This window comes from Urocitellus parryii, chromosome 5 (assembly GCF_045843805.1).
Source record: "Urocitellus parryii isolate mUroPar1 chromosome 5, mUroPar1.hap1, whole genome shotgun sequence".
NCBI classification, from domain to species: domain Eukaryota; kingdom Metazoa; phylum Chordata; class Mammalia; order Rodentia; family Sciuridae; genus Urocitellus; species Urocitellus parryii.
Window position 1 is genome coordinate 130,505,269 of NC_135535.1, and position 24,621 is coordinate 130,529,889.

Genomic DNA, 24,621 nt, shown 5'->3' on the forward strand with positions numbered 1-24,621 from the left:
TACACATGAGCTGTGGCTGCATCTCACACTAAAGCTGACATACCTTTAGGACATGCCCCATAAAACAGAGCATACATAAGTCACCTGGCATGGTTTTGCTTCACCTGCTTGTTATTGCTGAAATCTCCATGTCTAAGAGCACAAAAGCGAACTTCCTTTTGAATCTACAGATGAACATGGATAGGGTGAATGGCATCCAGGTCTGCCAGGATGGGAGTGACACAGGACTGTTGTTGGCTGTCTTGAGACATGAACAACATGGATGGGGAAATAACACAAAAGCTTCCGGAAAGCTTGGGGAAGCTGGGGGAATACTCTAGAACTATATCCTTTCTATCAGACCCCTCTGACTTTCTCAGTCCTACAGATTCCGAAATAAACATGAAGGCCAAACTTGGTATAGTACCGAAGCCAGCAGTGCTACTCCTTGGCCTCAATCGCTACATAAGAATGGTTGGTCCTGAGGCACCAAGTAGTCCTTCCCCCTCTCAGGCCTCCTAAATCCCCAACTGATCCCACAGCAAGACCCAGGTAGGCCTTGACTAACTCTAGAACGTCTTGCCCTCGAAGGCCTGAAGGTTGAAGGCAGTATCCAGAAACTTCTTCAGTGACACCAGGTGTGCATTCCTGTTTCCAGTGGCTGGTGCAGCTGCTGGGTCACGGCCCACATACCTGGAGGAGAGACAGCTAAGGGGAGGGGTGGGCCTGGCCTCAGCCCACACTCACCCCAGGACTATAGGGCACACATCTGAGGAGAGCTGACCTAGCTGTGGGAACTGTCTGGACACCACTCCCAGTGAGGTGAGGACCTGGGGCAAACTCAGCTACCCAGCTATAGGACAGGGAGGAGAAACTGCCCTCTCTATGTCACTAGATCTGCCCATGAAGAAAACAAATAGGGCCACAACTTAAAGGCTTTGGGGACAAACACACTTTTGACTTAGAGTTTCTCATACCCCTTTACCATCTTCCCAAAGATAAGTGATGCTAATGTTAAGCACTGAGCAGCCACTATGTGCCATGCACCTCAGAGGGCTAATCTGTCCATGGGGTCTAAGCCTATCATCATCCTGCTGCAGAGACAAAGAGTTCACAGAGTCTACATAAGGAAGCTAGGCTCAAAGGATGGAGGTTTGAGACATGCAGAAGGTTCTGTAATTCAGCTCTGGCTACAGAACAAAAACAAAGGTCTACTCTGTATAAAGGTGGTATTGCTGATGCTCCATCCCTGATGGGGAAGCTAACCCACCACAGTCAGAACACGTGGAGCCAGCAGGGACTACAGGGCTCAACTCCCAGGTTTTCAAATGTGGCTCAAAGAATAAAGGCCAGTTCCAAGTAGCATGGCCAATAGGACAGGCAGAACCAGGATGGGGTCATCAAGCCCAGAGCCACAGGCAGTTCCAACAGAAGCAAGGGTAGGTACTGGTCCCCCAAGTCTTGTACCATATGGGGCGAGTGTGGCCAAGGATGGTCATGAAGCGTGGGCTGATGTAGTCATAGTATCCCATGTTCTTGTGTTCCTCCTGACACCACACCAGCTCCGCTCCTGGGTACTTCTCTGCCTCCTGCTTGATCAGATCAAAGGGGAACGGAGAGATCTGGGGAAGCAAGGACAAATGGGGCACAGATGAGGGGAAGTGTGCCCAGGGCTCCCAAGACAGGAGCCATCCTCCCAGCCCTGCCTGGTACGTTGCCCAGAGCTGGGGGCTGGCGAGTCAATCTTGCTTGTTTCTCTAATCACTAGAGGAGTTTGGCACACCTGTTCCAGGCGTGTGATGGCCACCTGCTCCTCCAGGCCCTGGCTGATGCGTTCCTTCACCAGATCGTAGTACACCTTTCCCGTGCAGAAGATGAGCCGCCGCACCTGTCCAGGAGCCCGTGCTGCAGCCCCATCTTCAGGAATTACTCGTTGGAAGGTGGTCCCTGGGGACCAATATGGCATGGCAATGACGTGAGCACACAGAGAAAGTAGCACACACAGAGAAGCTCCTAAAAGATCCCCAACATCCCCAGGCTCTCCCTGGCTGCTGAGTCTAACCCCAGGCTGAGGCCTGTGGTTACAACTGGCAACTCTTGATCCAAAAGTTAGAGCAAGGGACAGAGGACACCCTGAGATATCACAAGTACAGGGGTGGAGATGGAGCTGTAGCCATGGGCAGAACCCTGGGAGAATCCATATTTAAGATGCTGGTTATTAGGAGTACAGGCCCCTGCAGGAGACTGATCTGATGGCATCATCATTTGTCCAAGACCTGCTACCTCCAGTGGTGCCCACTCCCTGCATGACTCCCCATTTACCACACTGGATGACGAGTAGCTACTGAGAGGCCACTGTGCCCTCTTTTTCCCTCAGACCTGCAATACAGCCCTCATCTTGAAGCCCTATCCATTTTTTCTGCCAGAGGTCACACCAGGCACCAGATCAAGCAGGTTGCAAAACCTTTCAGGAAGCCGCTACAGTGTCCCCGCATCACTGCATCCCAAATGAGGACACTGAGGCAGACAGGGTAATTGCAGCCAGTCCCACAGGAGAAGGGTCAGTACCAGCTCATCAGCCCAGGTGGTCCAGTCCCATTGCAGGAACTGTGAACTGCCCACTCCAGCCACCTTCCCACACTGGAGGGAACACCCAGACACAGGGGAAAAACCAATACCTGTCCACGTCACTAAGGCCCTTTATGGCCAGTTGGTGCTTCTTCTATTTACCAAGGGGGTTCTACTCTGCCAACCTCAGTGCCTTGTACCTGCTTATCCCTGACTCTCTACGGAATCACATCTCAAGTTCAGCACTGGATTTCCATGTGCTTCCTCTGACCCCCCCCCCCCCAAGGTCTGTAAGACTGAGAGCTTCTGGAGGGGGACCCAGGTCCCCAAGGCCAGTAATGTGTGTTTGGTTCATGAGTGAAAAGATGGGTTAATGAATGAATGACAGTGCACAGCAAACTAGGCAGCACTCCGCTAGCCTCCCACCTCTGAGCAACCTTGGCAGAGCCAGGTCAGCCTTGCTGGTGGCTAAGGAGGGTGGATAGCACACACCTCTAGCCCTACAGCTCCATACAAGTGACCAGAGCTGGCCACAGTGCCAACCTCCCAACCCCATGGCCTGTGGGGACCAGGAGAAGAGCTATTAGAGGGCTGACAGAGCCCCAGACAGAAAGGAAAACAGAAGAACCCCAGAAGCAGACTCCACGCAAAGGCCACTGGGCCCCACGTAGGACATCTCCCCGGTGCAGGCCACCCAACACTGCTAGGCTTGGCACATACCGGACACCATCTGGTCAAAGCTGGACCTTGCCTCTGGATGCCTCAACAGAGATTTGGGTGTGAAGATGATCAGCTGGAAGGGAAACACATGCCCAGCAATCATCTGTCCCCACCTGTCCAGGGCTTCCCACATTCAACCCTCATACTGAAAAGGTGCTACGGGGGCAGGCACAATGCAGCTCACCGGCTTGCGGAAGGGCAACAGGATCTGCCGGCGTAGCACATGGAAGTAGCTGGCCGGCGTGGAGCAGTTCACCACGATCCAGTTGCAGTCGTAGAGCTGGCTCACCTCGAAGTCCTCAGTGAACACCTGCCAAGGCCAGAAGGAGGCCAGTGGTGACTGGAGGAAGTCACATGCTGCACCCACACCCTGGCCCCCCAAGGCCCAGCAGGGTGGCCCCCATCCTGGGGGATGGCAGGAGCCCTCACTGGGTAGGCATCAGAGTCATCATTACTCATCTGCAGGAACCTCTCCGGTCTTGCTGAGGAATGTTCAGGCCCCTGAAAGCAAATAAGAGATAGCCAAGGTGACCTACACAGGGCATACCTGGCCCTGCTGGGACCCCAGGCCTGAGGGAAGTGCTCTCACTCTGGAGCTTGAACCACAAGGAAAAACCAGGAATGTGAGGCAAGAGCAGACAGGGCATTTGCAGAGGGGATCCACCCAGGACCAGCATGTGTGAGCGTGCAGGGCGGCAGGAAGAGGTCATAAGTTACACTTTCTCAGCGCTGCCACTGAGTGAGTGAGCACTTCTGTCAGGACTCATCTTGAAAGAAGCCCAGGAGGCAGACACACAGAGGGGGAGGTGAGAGACTGAGAGGGTAAGACCTCATGCCAGAAAGGGGTAGGTTCATCCCTGTCTTGGCCTTTCCCTTCCCTCCCCATAAGGCAGATCCCTGAGCTCCAGAGCCATAGAAGGTAGAAACCCCTCAACCCTGCAATGGGCCAAGGATCTCCCCACCAGAGCCCACCTAGCCACCAGCCACCACAGTCCTCACCATGCCCTCCATGCCATGGGGCAGAAGCAGCACAATGCCGTTATGCCGCACCCACTTGGCCTGGCCAGTGCTGATGAACTGGTCGATGATGCACTGGGCTGTGTTGTGGAAGTCACCAAACTGAGCCTCCCAGAGAACCAGGGCATTGGGGCTGGCCATGGCGTAGCCCAGCTCAAAACCTAAAGAGAAGACACCAAGATAGGGCTTGCTGCATACTGTCACCAAACAGCCGTCGGACCAGTGAAACCCAGCCCTCCAACCCAAGCTCATCCTTCCCAAGAAGCCAGGAAGAACCCAGGGGTTCCTTGGGACTCAAAGGCCAGAATGGGTCTGGAAGCTGGCAACATGCACGTCACCTTCATCTCTTATATCATACATGGCCAGGCTTAGCTTTAACTAGCCCAGGAGCCAAGGCCAAAGATACCTGGGAGGTAGCAGGAACCATATGCCAAGAACTACCCAAAAATGTGTGCAGAGATGTGGATGAGGAAGGGGAGGAATTGGCCCAGAGGCATCTCCCTAGAGTGGGTGGCTAAACTCTGGGAAGAGGAGTGAGGGAGGAAGCATGCTAGCCAATGGCTGAGCTGAGGGGAAGCATACATAGCAGACATAGGGGAGCCAGAGCCCAGGGAAGGGACCTCAGTACAGGATTCCTGGGGTGCACGGCAGAGGAGGCAAGATGGGACTCAGGAACATGGAGGCAGCAGGGCCAGTCAGTAGCCATGTCCCATAATGGACTCTACTGGGCTTTCTGTCCCAGCCCACGAAGGCTGGTGTCCAGGGAAGGGGCTCTGGTGTATAAAGTCCCCTTCCACACAAGGCAAGCAAGGCTCTCCAACTGGGATCCCTGAGGGGACAGGATAGGACAGAATCTCATCTCCCACATGTCCCCAGTAGGGGGCAGCCCAGTACCTGCCCCCTCAGGAGTCTCTGAGCTCTGCAGCCCTCCCAGGCCATAACCCTGGCTCCCTCCCAGCTTCTCTCTCGTCCCCAGCTATCTCAGGGCCTGCCTAACCCACCAAGGACTCCATATTCCGAGAGGGAGCTGTTGCACACGGTGTAGGGGGCCTGGTCAGGCCACAGATGGTTCATAGGGACACACGTCCTTCGGTCAACTTCCTGGTCGTGGAGAACATGGTGCCGGTGACTGGGGAGACAGACCAGGAAAGGGACAGAGGGCAGGAGGGCTGGCACCAATTCCAAAGCAGGGGAGCTTGGGCAGCCGGAGGCAGGCAAGCCTTCATCAATACCCCATGAAACCTGAAGGGTCCCGTAGGATGTTGACACCAAGACAGCTGCCACAGTCCCTCCCCCTACACCTCCCTCCCCTGCCTGCCCCTGGCCTGCCCACTGCCCACACACTGCACCAGGGGGTTGGGAGCAAGATTTTCAGGTCAAGGCACCTCCCTGAGTTTCAGCTTCTCACTCACACAGAGACCCGATGAGACCTGCCCTGCCGACCTCCCAGAAGCAAGGAAGAACCTGAGATCCCAGGAGGCCACACCTCTGGGGCACTGTCCTGCTGTTACCTTGCTGACTCCTCTGCTACCTCACCTGCCCTGTCCAACCTCTATGGAGGCAGGAACTGCTTGCTGTGCAGGACCTGAGGCTGGTACCTGAAGAGGACCACCTGGCTGAACCCTGGCAAGGGCCGATGTGCAGCCAAGGGGCAGCAAAGCAGCTGCCTAGGTCCCTGGCTAGAGCAAAGCCAGCAGAGATGAGCAACCAGAACAAGAGCAAGTTGGCTGGTTGAATTCTGCAAGCCACACCAGCATGACATGCCAACATGGCACTGAGTAAGGATGTGAAACAGCTGGGGGCCCAAATCAGGAAAATGTGATGTTGACGATAGTAAGTGTGAGATCCAACAAGCAAGATAGGGAAGGCTGGTCTGACCGCAGTTCATCAAAAAATAAAAATAAAGAATCCTAGGACCAGAGATGACCACCAGACCACTAGATATGAGTCACCAGCTTGGGCCAAGAAATCAGCACTGCACAGCTGCTGCAGGGGAATCAGAGAGAAGTCAGCAGCCCTCTGATAACTCGGCCTTGGCTGGGGGTTGTGGCTGCGAATGGGATTAGCTGTGAAAACCTCAGCTAGACAAGGGAGTCTTCCTTGGGTCCTCAGACCAGGTCCAGGAAGAAGACGAAAGGCCAGCCCCTCATCCAGATCTCCTGTGCTGACCCTGGGATACCTCAAACACTGCTGAGCAATGAGCTCCCCTATAGGTTCTATAGGAACATGACCAATGCCCAGGGATTGGGACTCAGAACCTACCCTGCCCTTACCTGAATGTGCCTCTCTCCACATCCTGTCCACTGAGCCGCACATGGATGCCGTCTTTCAGCAAGGAGCCAAAGGCCATGTACTCTGCCAACGCCCAGTCCACTGTCCGTTTCTTGGTCATGTCTGCACGGCCACGCAGGATGCGAGAGAGGCCTGCAGAAGGGAAGGGGGTCTGAGGGCCTCCGGAGCCTGACAACTATTCTGGGACAGCTGAAGCAAAGGTCCTGGGGTAAGTGTTTAGCGTAAAAGCAGGGTACTGGCAAGCTGCAGGAGGGCCCAGTGCTGGCCCCCAACTCCAGCTTCGAGCCAGTACAATAGGCCAACCTGAAACAGCTAACCCCTCTCTGTGGGAACAAGGAGCCAGTCTCAGATACTCATGCACTGAGTCAGGATTCTTCACAGCAACCCTACAGGGAGGAGTGTCCCACTCTCCAGCTGAGGAGACTGAGGCTCAGAGGAGGGAAGTCATGAACTCAAGATCACATGCCTAGCAAGAGACTTAGGACTGAGTCTGGTACATGTACAAACACCCTGTGCTGTGCACAGAGAGGAGCACTCACATCATCAGCAGGTGCCCCAGGATGCCTGGCTTCCATGCACATTGTGAGGGAGCTCCCTTAAAACTCTAATGGGCTGGTCAGAAGGTATGCAGTTACCCTATTACAGTTGTAGTGGCCCTACAGCTGCCACAGCATCCAAACGCAAGGGGTGTGCTAGCCAGGCTCATTAGCCAGGGATTTGTGGGGTTGACCTCAGGCATCTGCCCATGCCAGCAGCAGGCCCACATCCTTCCTGCCAGCAGAGTCCTGGCCCCACCACCTCCTCCATGGAAGCCCCTGCTTCTCTGCTCCTCTGCCTGGCCAAGGTCATGTTCCCCAGCAACTGTGTTTGGAAAACCCAAAGTGCCCAATATGAGACTGGTCCCTGGCATGGAGCTACATGGCATCCACATGTGCTCAACTCCCTATACCCACCATGAAAGGAGCTACGATCAAGGGCACCCCAGAGGCACAAATGGGACTTCAGGAGCAGAGCAAACCCACCAAGGGCTCAGCAGGGACATTCCATGCAGTCTCCCTTGTTGTCCCAACCCACCTCCCTACAGGGCATGATGTTAGGTCTGGGACAATGGCTGCACTGGAGACCACGCAGTACCCTCACCTGTGTGGATCTTAAAGTCCTCCAAGGGCACAGAGCTGGCCACATTACCAATGTGGGTCAGCACGTCCTCAGGGATGCCTGTGGGGGGGCACGTCATGCTCTTGGGCTCCCCATCCACGTTGAAGAAGCCTGAGAAGGACAGAGACTGTTCACATTTGGATAGCAAAAGGCTCTGATGTCCCTGGTCAGCCTGCTGTCCCAGGACTAAGGGGCCTATGGCTTCCTTACCCACACTGGCTGGCTCTGGACCATCTGTGGGACTTGCCACAGCTGAAGAGCCACAGCTGTACTCCTATACCTGCCCCACACTTTCCCCAGGGCCTGGGTCACATCTGACCCAGCCCTGCCCCTCCAGGGAAGCCTTCTGAGCTCCCCACCAGCAACCCTTCCTTTCCAGGTAGCACACGTGACCATTAGCTATACATGGTCACCCCTCTGCCCCAACTCACCTTGACCTGCAGGAATGGGGCCCCCACAGCCTGGGGGTATGCAAGGCCCAGCCTCAGTGTCTAGCTGGGCAGTGACTGCTTTTACCCAAGGACATTTCAGTCCTGTCCCTGTACCAGAACTCAAGGCTCAGGTGGATCACTGAGCTATACACCACTAACTCACCAGGCCAAGGTGAGTCCAGCCAGTGCTTGATATGAAGGATCTTTTTATCCTTGGACCTTCCATATGCCTCCTCACAAATCCGGTCATATTTGGCAATTTCTTCCTGGAATCAGGATAAAGATATGGATGGAGGCAGCAATGCCCAGGGCAGTCAGAGGCTCCATCTGCCCAGACTCATAAGCCATCAAGTTCTAGAATTCTCTGCCTCCTGGCTTGTAGGAACCTCATGGCTGTAGCCAGGCCTGGTAGGCCTGCTGTAAGGGGCTTGAGGGAAGAACCAGGAAAGACTTCACAGCCCTTGCTCTGAGTTCCCTGAAGGTGGAAGGACCAACATGTCTATAGATGATTTGGGGGAAGAACCCAACTCAGGGATCCCTCTATAGGAAGCCTCCTGGGAATCCTGCCTGAAGCTGGGCTTCTCCTGCATCATGGCACCTGCTGCACCCTACCCAGCTGTAACTGTGTACTTAGTTCTCTGTGCACTTTGTTAACTGAGGACTCTTGGGGACAAAGACCACATTGACTATTTCTTTAAACCCTCTGTGCCCAGTACTGAGCTGGTGACATCTGTAATGACTCCAAGATTCCCACCCAGTTCTATCTGAGACTTGTTCCCAGTGCCCATGTCCCTACCTCAAACTCCTGCAGGGTGACTGTTCCCTCAGCGATGAGCTTGTCTGCATACTTCTTCAGCACCGGCACCTGTCTGTGTATCTGCTTATACATGAGCGGCTGTGTGAACATGGGCTCGTCCATCTCATTGTGGCCACGCCGCCGGTAACAAACCTGCAGGGGAAGCTGGGGGCTCAGTCCCTGCCCAGGCTGTGTGCTCAGCAGTCATTGCAAAACAGAGTCACATCCAGGCAGGGCAGACTCTGAAGCTCTCGAAAGCTCCCATTATCACCTATCACTAAACAAATGTCCCATGCCCAGGACTTTGCACACAGATAGCTCTTAGTGGCACTAAACCTGTCTAAAAAGCAGTCCTACCCCTTAGTGCTGAAGGTTTGGAAGACCTGGTCTGCCTTGCATGATGGGATCAGGCCACTCACTCCTGCCTTGGCCTTAGAACCCCAAACCCATCAGGCCTGCTTAGCTAGGAGGAGCCATCACCCTGCCTTGGCCTCAGTCCCCAAGACCCACCAAGTCCACAACGACATCTTTGTTGAAGGTGTTCCTCCATTCAGCTGCCACACTGCACACATATATCACAGCCTCTGGGTCATCTGCATTCACATGGAAGATGGGTGCATTGACCACTCGGGCCACATCAGTGGGATATGGTGAGGAGCGGGCCATTCGGGGGTCTGTGGTGAAGCCAATCTGTAGGAGCAGAAGGAACCAGCAGCATCCCTTTATTATTATTACTTAGTAATATTAATGAGTACCTGGGACAGCAGGCATGTGCCACTGCACCCAGTGGTTCCCTTTTTTTTTGTTTGTTTTGTAGTGCTGGGGATGAATCCAGGGCCTGGTGCATGCCAGGCAAGCACTCTACCACTGAGCTACACCCCAAGCCCCAGTTTCTAGAGACCCAGTGGGTCAAGAAACTGGGGTGGAGGGTCCATCAAGGGTACCTAGAATATAGGACATGAAGCATAATAGCGAACAGCTCCACGGTCAGACATGACAGCAACACCCACAGGGACAGTAGAGCACCAGGAGAGCTTCACGTGCTTCTTTTTCCATCCGTCACTTCTCTATGTTAATGGTGACGAACACAGGCCTGGAAAAACCCAGTGTGCCAGCAAGTGACTGTACAAGTTTGGATAACATACTTCAATTCCCAAAGCCTCAGTGTCCTCATCTATCAAAAGGGCTCATTAAATTCTTGCCTGCAGGTTTACCCAAGGAAGATCCAATGGCACTGTAAATAAGGCAGTTAATGCTCTAAGCTCATAGGTGAGCCCTTATTAACCATAGCTGCCTTCAAGAAAAGGCAGGTGACACTGTGATCTGAGACCAACTTGCTCAAGTGAAGCTAAAGGTAACATCTTATTACACACACAGCCTCCATATTGTATTCCTTTCAACGTTCTCTGTACTAAGTACAGTTGTCCCTTGGTATCTGTGGGGGACTGGTTCCAGGACCCTCTCAGGAAAATCTTTGGACACTCAAAGTCACTTCAATAAACTGGCATCATATTTGTGTGTGACCTACACGCATCTTCCTGTATTCTTTAAATCATCTCTAAATAACTTATAATACCCATATCAATGCTGTGTAAATACTTGTTATACTGTATTGTTTAGGAAACAATGACAAGAAAAAACCATGTAATTTTTCCTCAAAATTTTTTTTTTCTGGTACTGGGGATTAAACCCAAGGTTTTATGCACTGAGCTACATCCCCATCCTTCTTTTTATTTTATTTTAAGACAGGGTCTCACTAAGTTTCCCAGACTGGCTTCAAACTTGCAATCCTCCTGCCTCAGCCTCCTGAGTAGCTGAGATTACAGGTGTGTGACACTGTATTGGCCCAGCCACAATTATTTGTGCTTCGTTGGCTAAACCTGTGGATGCAGAACCTGCAGATACAGAAGACCAAATACACACACATGTATTTGCACACAAATGTATCTACCAATTTCATAGATCAGGACATGTGGGCTGGGGATCAGGTACTTTGCCTGAGACTGCATGCCAGTAAGTGGCAGGGCAGTGAGACAGTGGGATGACAGCCGGGGTATCTCACTGTTCCCACCAACCCACCACCTAGATCTCCAGTGACAGACATATGTCCTGGCATGAAGCCCACCCTTACCTGGTTGTTGACAACGACGTGCACAGTGCCATTGGTGGTGTAAGAAGGCAGGTCACTCAGGTGGAAGGTCTCATACACCACACCCTGTCCAGCAAAGGCAGCATCCCCATGGACAAGGATGGACATGACCTGCAGTACAGGGTGTGAGCCAGCAGGGCCTATGTCCCAGGATGTACAGTATCCCTGACTCCTCTACCATGAAGACCCAGGGCCCAGGTCCTCCTTGTCCATCCTCTTAAGGCCCAGGTCCCCAGAGGCCCACCCATCAGGGCCCAGCATCTAGCCCCCCCCGCCCCGGGCCCAAGTCCCAGAGCATAATCCCTCAGGGACTAGCCCTCACAGGACACTCCCCAACCTCTTGGGGTCAAGATATCTGAGCCTAGGTCCTTGGAGTCCAGGTCAGCTGAGCCCAGGTTCCAGAACCAGTCCCCTATAGCCCCACCCTTGGGACCTGACCCTCAAAGAACACCTTCAGGCCTAGCTAGGAGCACACCTTCTTGCCCTGGACATCCCCGCGGTAGAACTGTTCTGCCTTGGTCTTCCCCTGTACAACAGGGTCCACAGCTTCCAGATGGGAGGGGTTGGCCACCAGTGACAATGTGATGTTCCTGTTGGTGGCGCGGTTGATCCTCTCATGGTACATGCCCAGGTGGTATTTGACATCCCCAGAGCCCTGAAGGTCAAGGTAGAACATGATGAACCTATCCCCACCCCATGCCAAACAGGTTGAGGGAGATGAAGACACTCAAGCCCATGCTGGGCTGGGACATTACCTGGCTTCTGTTTCCTCTGAAGTCTATGCTGTCTCTGAACCACCTTTCTTCCTGGTCACACTGCCTTTCTCGCCCTTCTAGGCTAGCTAAAGCAGAAAGGTCGGCTCCTCCTGGGGCTTGGAGCCCCTGAGCCACTTTCTCATAAGAGCCCCCTCTGCATTATCAACTATCATCCTCTCAACCTAAATGACCACAGCATGGGAAAAGATAAAGGCATCAAGAAGAAGGGCCATCAAGTGGTAGTGACCACAGAGAATGAAGAGCAGCTCATAACAGAGCTAAGTCCATATACCAGGTCTCTAGAAAACACCAGAACTGAATCCCTTCCTCACTCCTCACTACAAAGTAATCAAAGCCACAGCAGTATTGAGGTAAACAAGACATATCTTATTATATGGGAGTAAAGGAAGGCTTACTTTCTAAATGATATTCAAAGTCCAGAAATCATAAGAGAGCTAAAAAGGAATTAACTGGTCATGGGTGGGAGAAGCAAATACAGGCACATGCTAGGGGGAAAACAATCAAGCTGAGGAAAATACTTACAAGACAAGTGAGGGAAAGGGCTGGTGTCCTCAACATACAAAGTGCTTTTACAAATCAATAAGATAAAACCCAAAAAGTCCTAGAGTGAAAACCAGGACAGAGAATTTACAGAACAAAAAGTATAAATGGTTCAAAAACATATGAAAAGATATTCAATTGAGTTCATAACAAAGATATGTCTAAATGAAATCATTTTGATATTTATATTGGCAAAGACAGAAAGATCCAAGAGTGTATGTGAGGACAGGGGCACAGCAGGCATACACCATGTCTGCAAGCTCCCCAAAGGGTCATATGATCCTACCTCCTTAGCTTTGGCCACTGCATTTCTCAGACACCATATAACCAATGTACTCATTTGTACATGTGCAGGGACACTCATTACAAGGACCTAATGCCCTTGCAGGGGACACCGTAGCTTTAAGAAGCCTAGGGTGTCACACAGGTGCTGGTATAAAACAATGACAATCTTGTATGTGGGGACAACAAGGTGCCAGTGGCATCAAAGGCTGCTCCCGTGGCCTTTTACAAATAAGGCTGTAATGGAGTAACTGTATTTGTGTCTGAATGGAACATTCTGGAAGCACATACCTCAGAACAAACATAAGCACACACACAAAAACTGGCCAAAGGAATGGGGTCTCACAGAGGAAACGTTCTCATTGTGTAAACTTTTTTTAAGCAATGCTCATATTTCTTTTGTAATTTACCTTTTAAAAAAAAAAAACAGTGCTCATATTTTTTTCAATAAAAAATTTAGAAATTCTTTAAAAACTTATCCTTGATCAAGTTTTACAGCATACACATGCACACACACCACCAGCACCATGATCATCTCTTCATTTCCTCACAAACACAGTGGGGCAGGTGCTTTTATCCCAGTTTTCCAAAGGAAAAAAATGAGGCTTAGAGATTTCAAGGTGCTTGCGTGAAATGAACAGGACTTTGGAAAAACCCTGGGCTGGGAGCCAGCAGATGTAGATTCTGGATCTTATTCAGGTACAATGTACTCAGTGTCCTTAGGGCAGTAATTTATTGTGACTTATTTCAACAAACCAAGCACCTGTGGAACTGGATACTGGGGCTTTAAAGGCAAGGTTCTTATCCTCGTCCTAGAGGGGAAAAATAGATATGCAACTCGATATGCATCCATGCAGATACAGACAGACAGACACACATGGCAGGCTGTAGAAAGCCAGAGACTAGTACTGAGGGCAAATGAACACAGAGGCTTCAGGGGAGGGAGGGACAGGCTCACCCAGAAGACTAGCAGTGCCACCAAAAGGAGAAACAAGCAGGACTTTGAACGAGGCAGAGGGCAAAGGAAAGGGGGAAGCAATGGGGACTGAGGGGCTAGCATGGCCACGGCTAGATGTGCAGCATGTACAACACACATGCCAGCTAGGAGCGGGTGGGAGTAGGAAAGCATGTCCTTGGCTGACCCCCACAGGCAATCTTCTTATCTCCCAAGACTCTCCTGGGCAAACAAACAAGTGAGGGGGCCATTCCAGGCTGGTGGACAGGACTTGGGGACAGAGACACAGACATAAGCCGCAGTGAGCAATTTCTGTAAAGTCCTTGCATTTCTCTGGGCCTCAGTTTCCCTAGCTAGAAACAGGAGGTTGGCCCAGATTATCAGAGGGCCCTCCTAGCTATCTCATGACAGCACTTGTTCCCAAAAGCCTTAGGGATCAAATATTGCAGCCTCTCTTCCACTCTTCTCCACTTCTGTCCATGTCAAGTTCTATCTCACCTTTAAGCTCTCAGCCCAGCCTTTCCCTATTCCATCTCCTAAATACCAGGTCCTCTCAGGGACACAGTAACCAGGGCATGCACCCACCTCATCTGCTGCCTCCAGCTTGGGGTCAAACTGGCAAAAGATCTGCTCCAGGTCCTTGCGGATCACATTGGCCAGCACATTCAACCTGCCCCTGGAACCAGAGAGGGCTTGGTTCTTACCTGACACCAATGCCACTTTCCCCCACTGGTCCAGCAACATCATTCTCCTTTGTATACCTGGGACCTAACAGAATCAGGTGAGGGGGGGAATCCGCCCTAGTAGTGCCTCGTCCCACAGACTCTGGTCAGACAAACTGCTGGTGAAGAAGCTTTCCAAAATTTCATCAAGGTCAAGGGAGACATGCAGTCACTTTATAGCTGGGATAGACACCTTCATCTCACCTTCCCTCTAGGAAATGCCAACCCAGGGCCACCTATTCAGGTCCTGCCTTCACCTCCTTGGGATGTGCCCTCCACTTGATGTCCACGGGAACTTCAAGAAGCACAATGCATACTTTACAAAATTCTGCCCCTCCCAAGAACCATAGCCACATGGTCAGAGGAAAGGGAGTCTCAGAGCACCTGACTAGTCCCCAGCCCCATGTGCTTTGGCCAAGTACCTGGCTCTTCTTGGAATGAAGTCAGACCTAGGGTCTCTGAGAAGCTACCAGGCTGATGGCCTTTACCCAAAGACCCTACCCACACCCTCATTTCCATCTCATCCCTTCCAACTCAGTCTCCTGAGCCTGGAAAACGGACACAGCTAACGATAGAAGAGAAGGCAGCCCCACCTGTGTGGCATCCCCAGGATGACGTTCTCGATCCCCATCTCACTGGATTTGTCAATGATAGTCTTAAGGGCAGGGATCATGACCTCACAGCCTTCCAGGCCAAACCGCTTCTCTGAAGACCACTTCCGGGCCAGGAAATCTTCAAACCTGCTTGGGGAAAAGGGAAGGGGAGGGATGGAGAGGGACAGGGGTGGAGCTCATGGGGCTTTTCATTAGCAACAGGAGCTGGGTGCCCAGGACAAAGGAAGAGCAAAGTCATCTTCTTACTATATGATCTAGTACTCACCCCTACAGAGCACACCACGCCCACCCAGCAAGGAGCACAAGGTCAGGGCAGGCTGAGGGTCCTGCCAGGTCACCATAGACTCCTGCCCATACCTTCCCAGATGCCACCTCTCTCCTCTTCAGAACCCAACTTCCCCAACAGGCCATCCCCCACCTGCTCTCTGCCACTACTCTCCTGCCCACACTGCCAAGTACTCTCTCCCCAAGACCTCAAAGACCACCTCCCCAGCCGAATTCAGAATCCAGCCACATCTCACCTCTCAGAAAGTCCCTTGGCACCCAACACCTGGGCCAGATGCTTCTCTAAGCCCCTGCATCCATGGGAGGACCTAGCTTCTGAGACCTCAGTCAGGAAGTCACCTCCACATACCATAAGGCACCACTATAATCACTTCACACGGGGACAGCTTTCTGCCCAAACATTCCGACAGCCACATCCAGTTACTTCTGCCCTTGTTCCGAGTGTCCCCTGCTACCATGCTTTCCTGGAGTCCTACTCCTTCCTACCTGCCTGGCTCTTTCCTGGACCAGCTCCTGGCCAAACTAAGTGAGCACCTGTTTCCAAAGCTCTGTGTAAGGGCCTCCCCACTGCCAGCAGAGGAGGCCAATCCAGTCCTGCCTTCCCTTGCCAGGCACCTCCTCGTTTCCTACTTGAGGCCAAGAGCAGGCCCCTCCAACTACACTGGGCAATCCATCTGGGGTGGTACTAACCTCATGGAGCGCACAAGCCGGGCCAGCAGGGTTCGCTTCTCCTCACTGGAGAACTGCATCACACCGGGGGTCTCAAATTTCTGCCGAATCCACTGGCACTGCTCAACATCATTAATGAACATGAACTCCAGGCCAATGTGCTGGCAGTAGGTAGTCTAGGGGGACAGGAAGGATTTTTTGTGTGTGTGGGGGCAGGGGTAACCAGGGATTGAACTCAGGGACACTTGGTCACTGAGCCATCCCCAGCCCTATTTTGTCTTTTATTTAGAGACAAGGTTTCACTGAGTTGCTTAGCACCTCGCTTTTGCTGAGGCTGTCTTTGAACTCATGATCCTCCTGCCTCAGCTTCCCGAGCTGCTGGGATTACAGGCGTGCCACACCACGCCCATCCCAGGAAGAGTCTTAATGGGAAGCCAGGAACAGGGACAATTGCCCTGGCATCTAGAACAGAAAAGGTAGAGAGGGCCGTCCCTCTCTCCTCAGATGCTCCAGGGAGTTCCATTGGGTACACATGCCTGGGCTCACCTCCAGGCGCCGGATGATCTCCCGCAGAGAGAGGGTGTTTTCAGAGCCCCCAATGAAGGTGGTCGTGGGAAGCTGGAACTCTTTATCCAGGTCAGCCTCCTGCAGGTCATAAAATGCTGGGGAAGGAGCCCCAAATAGCAGAGAGGGAGAAAGAGGGAGGTCAGGCCCAAGAGGAAGGGCAGCATCCCCAGACCTCCTCAGACCTCCTTCCAGGTCTAGCCTGGAAGTTCATAAACTTTCTGTTTGCAAGCAGGAGGTGAGAGTTAGAGCGCATCTGTTATCATGAGAATGGGCTTGGACAAATCCCTCTTGCTTTCTGGGCAGTGTACCAGCTAGAGAAAATAGGAACACATCTCTCTCAGGGATACTATACAGCAGATGAGTAAGGATCAGAAGGAGCTAACTGGACCCAGAAGCAGTGGGCTCAGACTGCCCTACAGGGCATAAGACCCCTCTACCCCCAATGGGCCACAAGCACCAGCTTGATCAGTCACTGCCAGGACAACAGGGAAGGGTTGCAACGCTCACCCAACTTATCAATGGTCGTGATCAAGTCAGAAGGCACAAATGAGTCCAGGTCTGCATCCAGAATGCCCAGGGGATCGAGCTGGGCCACATGGTGGCCCCGGATCTGAAAAGAGGGAAAAGGGCAATGCCAGGCTGGGTCTCAGCTAAGCAGACCTTCACCTAGAGTGATGCTCAGAGCCCCAGCCCCTCACTCTCAGCTTCAGGATTTCAAGTTTCCACAGATCTCCCAGGTTTCATAATGCGGTTGACTATGAGACCTCAGCATCAGCCACCAAGGTGGTACCAGCTCACCTGTTTAAAGGTACAATATACAGCCAGGAAAAATAGAAAAAGACCTAGACACAAAGATATACACTATAGTTCTATTAGTAACTGTGAAATTCTAGAAATTTCCCAACAATTCATCAACAGGTGTCTAGCATATGGACAAAGGAAATCCAAACAGGGGAGAATTATAGAGCTGTAAAAAGAATGAGGAGGCAGGCACAGTAGTGCATGCCTGTAATCCCACTGGCTCAGGAAGCTAAGGCAGGAGGATCACAACTTCAGAGCCAGCCTCAACAACTTGGCAAGGCCCTAAAAAACTCAGTGAGACCCTGTCTCTAAATAAAATACAAGATAGGGGGGCTGGGGTTGTGGCTCAGCAGTAGAGCACTCACCTAGCACGTGTGAGGTGCTGGGTTCGATCCTCAGCCCCACATTAAAAAAAAAAAAAAAAAAAAGGTATTGTGTTCGACTGTAACTAAAAAACTACTAAAAAATAAACTTAAAAGAATCATGTTTTAAAAATAAATAAATAAAATAAAATACTGGGGATGTGCCTTAGTGGTTAAGTGTCCTTGAGTTCAATCCTTGGTACCAAAAAAAAAAAAAAAAAAAAAGGAATGAGGAAATCCCTTTCTGCTCATATGAGTCTCCACAAAATACTGTTAGGAAAAGCAAAATTCTATAAGTGTGTATGGTGAATCACCCATTATCCAAGAAAGAGGACATACCAGTAAAAATATGCACTTGTGTGTGAACATATAAACACACACATCAGAAGAATAAAATCACAAAATAAGAAAACCATAAAATAAGAAAAAATTATTATCTATAGGGATAAAACAAAACAGGAAAGAGTGCTAGAAGCCAGACTTTTAAGAATATATCTTGCTTTGAAGATTTGACTTTGGAACATTACACAATGTTATGAAGCAAAATTCAGCTTTAAAAACTGAAAGTAAAATGAAACAAATGAATAAAGATATCTACTTAGTGGCATAAATATACAGAGAAGAACTATTCTAATTACCTAATGGAATATTCCCTGAAGACAAACAGGACTACAGGGGAAAAAGTCATAAACTGCTTTCTATAACCAACCAGTAGTAGCAGAGTTAGCATTATTATTCTAAGACTATTGCATGTGGGTTGTAGGAAAATCAAATAAGCCATTGTGCTGGCATCTTTCAGAACATCTATTTTTGGCATCTTTGGAAGGAGATGGTGCCATAAGATTGATGAGGTCAAGGACAAATCCTGAGTCCTGCATTTGAAGTACGAAGACACATCAGTATAAACTGACAGCACATGTTATCTTTCTAAACACACATACACACACACACACACACACACACACACGCATGCACATTTCCTGGCTCTGACCACTGAAATCACCAAATCAATTCCAGTGAACATTCTGAACTCCACAGAGACTTAGATGATTCTAGGGCTGAGCAGAAATGTACATTCTGAACTTTGGCATTTTGTTCTACCAGGAAGCAAAAGTGTGCTAAACATGTTAGGGCTGAGAATATAGACACTTCCTAAGCAACCATATGTATAATATCTGCAACTAATTGAAATATGTTTAAATTTGTGCATTTGTGTGATACAAAAAAAAAAGGAAAAGCCTTCACTGGTCACCTTTGAAGGATATAATTTTCATATTTTTGGAAATCAGTCAATACAAAACAAACATTGAGCCTTTCTTTTTTGGGTGGGGATGGTGAGTGGTGGATACTGGAGATAGAACCCAGGGACATTTTACCACTGAGCAACATCCCCAGCCCTTTTTATGTTATATTTTGTGACAGAGCTTTGCTAAGTTGCTGAGGCTGGCTTTGAACTTGTGATCCTTCTGCATCAGCCTCCCAACTCATTAGGATTACAGGACTGTGCCACTCTGCCTTTCTTAGACAATATTTATCTCCCAATAAACCAGGTGGACAAAGAGATTTTCTCCTGGTAGAATATGTCAGGTAATAAACAAGGAAAGATAGAATGAGAACAATATTCATTAGTAATTCCTAATGAACTAATGGATCTAAGAAATTATTACGCATGGCTATTCACTGCTGAAGAAGTATGGGGCCACAGCTCTCCTGGAAGGAACTCACCCATGTCAGGCACAAGAGGCTGGGGCCTGCAGCCACTCTGCTTCTCCACCTTAGATAGACCTTTACCAGTAAATAAAGTCACAATGCCTGAATCCAGGGGCTAAGAGCAGATGAAAAAATACCTATGCTAGAATATAAGGCCCTAAGCAGCACTCTGGAGGTTATTGTATTTAATACATTTTGCACTCCATGTGCTTCATTGTCAAAGTCAATTTTTAGATCACTTTCTGCTTCTTTCAACCAGCCAAAAAAACACAATGTGTATTGAGCATCCCTTATCCAAAATGCTTAGGATCAGAATTGTTTGGGATTTCAGGGTTTTTGTTTTGTTTTTTCTTTTTTTGGAACGTTTCCATGTATGTAATGAGATATCTTGGGAATGGGACACATGTCTAAACATAAAATTAATTTATATTTCAAATATTCAGGACCTAAAAATGATTTTGAACAACATTGTTAGTGTCTATGTTTTGACAGACTCATCAGATGAGGTCAGGTGTGGAATTTTCCATTTGTGGTGTCATGTTGATGCCCAAACAGTTTAAGATTTTGGAGTATTTTGGATTCCTTGGATTAATGATGCTCAACCAGTACGAGCAGTTGCTGTTTGCTTGGTGGGCCAAGTCAATGAGTCTTCAGGCCAGTGAGGGGGGCCTAACCTGCTCACCTTCCTTCTTCCATCCAGGACAACTGGTGCACAGGGAAATTACTTCCCTCCCATACAGGGCTTTTCATTCAGAGCAATCATTTCCATTTGCTAATGCATCTTTGCTCCCAGGCCCTTGTAGCAGCTTGCTGCTCCCTCCCACGGAGTCTCTGCCCAGACCTCCAGGATCCCCTAGCATCACCCCCTGCATGTCAAGTTTCCCTTACAAAATGCCTCCTGCCACCAGTTCCCACAGAAATCCCCAATGATTACACTTGTCATGGCATGAATGCCCAGAACAGCATCCAATTAGCCCTGTTCAGTCAATACCAAGATTACAGATCACCAGAACTCTCTGACAGAGGAGCCCAGACTGGGGACCCCACACAGGAAAGCCAAGGTCTCCAGAATGTGCAGCTGGTGGGGAAGAACTGTTTACCAGAACTATTCATTCATTCCACAAATGCTAATGAAGCACCTGCTGTATATCAGTCCCTGTCCTCTTGGACCCAGTCCTGATGAGAAAACAGACATTAACTATGGTTAATGCACTTACCTCTCATTCAGATGAGTGGAATTGATTACTTACTAAGTATTCCTCTAGGTACTGAGGGCCTGGTGTGGGAAAGACAGACAACATTCCAGAAGACAGATGACAAGCCACCTAATGAGTATGCACAAAAATAACCCAGTGCTCTGAATGATAAGTGACAATGACTAGCCAGAGGAGCAGATGGTATTTGGTAGCAAACTTGAAGAAGGCTCTCTGAGAAGACACTGGAGCCAAGTGAGACCCTTTCCCTCAGCACCCAGCCAAGTCCCAGGAGCCTCCTTGTTGGCTGTCTGTCCGTACCTGGTAGGCCCGGATGAGGGACTGCACAGCCAGGTGGTCCTCTACCAGTTTGCTGGTCCGGCCAGGGACTGTGGGCCTGCTCTCAGGGATGACAGAGGGAAGCTGTGGTTGAGCAGAGCCAGATGAGGCTTCCTCACTGGCTTTCCGGAAGAAGCTGTCCCAGGACTGGGCAGGGAGGAAAGCAAGAACACAGCCAGTTTAGTGCCTGGGAAGACTCAGGGGCGACCCAGGGAGCATCCTTGGGGACCACAGCTCTCAGGATCTTCTCAGGGCTCTGCTTCACAGACTCTTCTCAGCTGGCTGAGGCCCCCTCACCTAAAGCCCATTTCTTCTCAGGACTTGGTTTGATGTAGTGGGGGCAGAGAGGTTATAAGTTGTGGCTCAGGGGCTTCGGTTGTGATAGCAGTTGTGACATGCCTTCACCCACTGGTTTAAAGAGATCCTTCTGGAAGGCAGTGTGGCAAGCAGACACTCTACACATTCATGGCTCTATTTTTTGAGCCAGCAATTCTGCTGTTAGCAATTTACTCCACAGGCATTGCACAAGTCTGTGCACTAGGTATATACACAAGGATGTTCCCTGCAGGGCTGTGATTTACAAAACAACCTGAATGACTATCAACAGGAAAATGGCTAAACAAATCAATTTTAGAATCTGGAGGAAAATTATGCAGTGTTAAAAAATATGAAAGTGCATTCATTATTGTGGATGTGGAATATCACCAAGAAGATATGTTCTAAGGAGAACAAAGCAGAAGAGGATATGTGGCTTGCTACTCGATGCGCCTATACACAGGCACTTTTATCAGTTTTCTAGGAGAACATGTAAAATTGTTTTCCTTTGCTCACTTTCATACAATGCAAGTGGCAGAATCAACTGGAACAACCTCTGTGGAAAGCAATTTAACAATACTCACCAAAATCACACACACAGATAATCTTGGACCCAACCTTTCCACTTTGGGAAATCTTTTCTACAGATAGCTATACACATACAAGAGTATGTACCACAGCACTGTTCATGACAACCAGGCTGGAAGTGAACCAGATATCTGTTACTGGGGACAGGGAGGGCACACCCACACAAGATAATACTATGCAGCTAGAAAAAAAGCACAAGAAAACTATTCACATACTGACATGGAAAGATGTGGAGACAGATTGCCAAATGAAAAAGCAAGAAGCAAAACAGCAAAAAATTTTTATGTACGACTTTTGTGTAAAAGGGGGACAAAATCCAATTATGTCTGCAGTAAGTTTATGTAAAGAAAGTTAAGGAAATGGGGTGAAAAGGATCTGATCAGCTGGTGATGGACTGGAAGGGTGTTTTTCTGGGGCTTTTCATACTGCTTGGCTCTGAATCATGTGTCTGTTCACTTTCCTTTGAAAAATGTGAGTGAAGGGGAGAGAAAGCAAGTTCACTTTTCACCCTGCTATCTGACTGACTTCTTTTTAACCATCAAATGGTATTTGTTTTATTTGATCATGTACCTATAAACATTTATTGGCCTAATTCCACCTGAGAGGGTATCTGGAGACAATACAGCATATTAGTGGGGCAGTGAATGCCTCAGGTATGACTTAACAGGCACTATCAGGACCTCTAGAGCAAGACCTCTTCCCCCAGCCAGTTCATCAGCAGGAAGGCATGAAGTCGTCCTCTTCTACATGAAGACAGACCCTTTAACAAACAGGGACAGTTGAGGATCTGAGAAGTAAAGAAACTCATCCAAGATCACACAGCAAGCAGACTGCTTCTCTCCACTACCCCCAACACAATAGGCCCCAGAGACTTCCCTCCCACTCGGCAGGCAAGGTGCGGGTGCCAACCTTGTGAACACTCTGTGGGTTTTCCAACCAGGCGAAGTACATCTCTTCCATGTAACTGGAGCCACCTCCACCTTTGCTTCCAGGGAAGGTGGCTGGTGACCCAGAAGACCTGCCACGCCAGTTGAACACTGAGATGTACCGTGCAGCCAGGAACCTCGTGGCTTGTGCCCCAAACAGGGATGGCAGCAGCCTTAGCTGACTCATTCTGGATATAGATGATGAAGGAGAGGTGTAAACCATAGGACCAAGATAGGGGAAGGCTTTGAAAACCATGTGCTCACTCATCAGCACCTCTCAGTCCCATGGGGGCAGCAGGGAGTGGGTTGGGGGCTGGTCCAGGCCATAAGATAGAGGTAAATGAGATAATCTTCCAACCCCCTGGGTTCACTGTCTAGCAGGAAGGCCCAGTTCAGTAAACCTCATTAAGAGACACTGAACATCCATAAGCCCAGCCCTGCTGGGCTCTACTCATCCCAACCCAGCTCCTCCTTTGCCCTAGTCCCACCACTGCCTGGATACTGAACAGGACTTGCTAATGTGTAGGGAGCCCTGGCCCGTGAGGGGTGTGCAGAACCAGAACTACCCCACCAGGGCCTCCACGGTAGGGAGAAGACTACTGTCCCTTCCAAGGCTCAGCAACCCAGAAAACACACATTCTGAGGCATAATGGTTACCAGGTCCTGCCTATGCTGGACCCTGAGCCCATGTCCCTGAAGGCATGCTCTACCACCAGGTTTCCTCCACCCTCACTTCCACCCATCCCTTCTATTAGCCCCACCAGCCACTAGAAGCCCACTGCCTGGACTTTATAAAAGGGCTCAACTTCCACTGCAGGGTAGGGTATGGCCCTCCCACCTCCTAGCAAACTCACGTGAGCCAGAGGGGAGGGTCTCCTCAATCAAGGAAGGGCGGGTTCCTCAGGTAATCAGCAACAAGTCTAAACAGTAGAAAAATTAAAAACTCAAAAATATTGAGTGAATTTAGTAGGGCTCTAAGTCCCAAGTTCCTCAAGTTTCCCTCCCACATGCTCAGCTCCCAAAGTTTTGGGCTGTGTGCCCATCACCATCAGCCACTATGGCCAGGCCCTACAGTGAGGGCCCCCTGGGGATGGCTCTCCCTAGAGCAGCATCTCTCCAAGGCATTGACTCCAGGGTCAGATAGTTGGGGGTCACAACCCCTGCTCTGTCTGGCAAATGTGGGGCTGCACCAGCCCAGCCTGCCACCAGGCCCAGGAGCTCCTGGCCTGGAGTACCACAAGATTCCAAACAACTAGGAGGTTTTATTGTCCCTGTTCCACACACAGCAAAGGAAACTAGGCACTAAGACCATCCATTCTGAAAATTTAAAAAAAGAGCAGACTATTAGGAAGCACTGGTCCTGGAGCAGTCACAGTACTTACTTGACCCTCTCAGCAGACCACTGTGGGCCCCTATCAGCCCCACTTTATAAACAGGAAAACTGAGGAAGAAGAGGCTATGCTGGTGACAGGGCCTGTGTCTTCCTAACTGTAGAATCAAGATGTCACCCCAGACTTCTCTTACGGACAATGTACTTTCCACTGGCTGAAGCTGCTTCTGCTGACAGCCCAAGCCCCACCCCCATAGGGAATAGGAGAACTCAGGCCAGAATGGAACAAAGCCTGGCTGTATCCAGCCTGGCCCAGTGTGGGAACACCGAGTTTTAAGAACACTGAACACTGGGGCAGCTGATGGACACTGATGTGGCCTTCACCCAGTTGGGCAGGCAGGTAGCCAGCATACCACTTCAGCTCCTACCCAAGAGAGGCTTGCAGACCCAGGAGCCCTAGAACATTCAATATCTACAGCCAGAGCCCCAGCCAGCCTTACCAGGCCCTACTTACACTGTATAAGGCAGTGGCAAACA

The 24,621-nt window shown here is 50.2% G+C and overlaps 1 protein-coding gene across 3 annotated transcripts; it reads right to left on the bottom strand.

The window, feature by feature from the left end:
• Positions 1 to 548: 548 nt before the first annotated feature.
• Ogdhl (oxoglutarate dehydrogenase L) lies at positions 549 to 22,941 on the bottom strand. 3 transcript variants are annotated; one of them, XM_026410847.2, is made up of 22 exons: positions 22,738 to 22,941; positions 20,908 to 21,072; positions 17,028 to 17,130; positions 16,500 to 16,615; positions 15,975 to 16,129; positions 14,979 to 15,125; positions 14,249 to 14,339; positions 11,586 to 11,765; positions 11,093 to 11,221; positions 9,472 to 9,651; positions 8,962 to 9,114; positions 8,329 to 8,431; positions 7,717 to 7,845; positions 6,558 to 6,708; positions 5,286 to 5,413; positions 4,267 to 4,445; positions 3,697 to 3,768; positions 3,452 to 3,577; positions 3,268 to 3,340; positions 1,763 to 1,926; positions 1,447 to 1,601; positions 549 to 672 (listed from the first exon to the last, which is right to left on the bottom strand). In XM_026410847.2, exons 1-22 carry the CDS (start codon positions 22,939 to 22,941, stop codon positions 549 to 551), a joined length of 3,027 nt encoding a protein of 1,008 aa, XP_026266632.2. The 3 variants fall into 3 exon arrangements, with proteins under 3 accessions (XP_026266632.2, XP_077655010.1, XP_077655011.1); XM_077798884.1 differs by lacking the exon at positions 20,908 to 21,072; XM_077798885.1 differs by lacking the exon at positions 9,472 to 9,651.
• Positions 22,942 to 24,621: the final 1,680 nt, after the last annotated feature.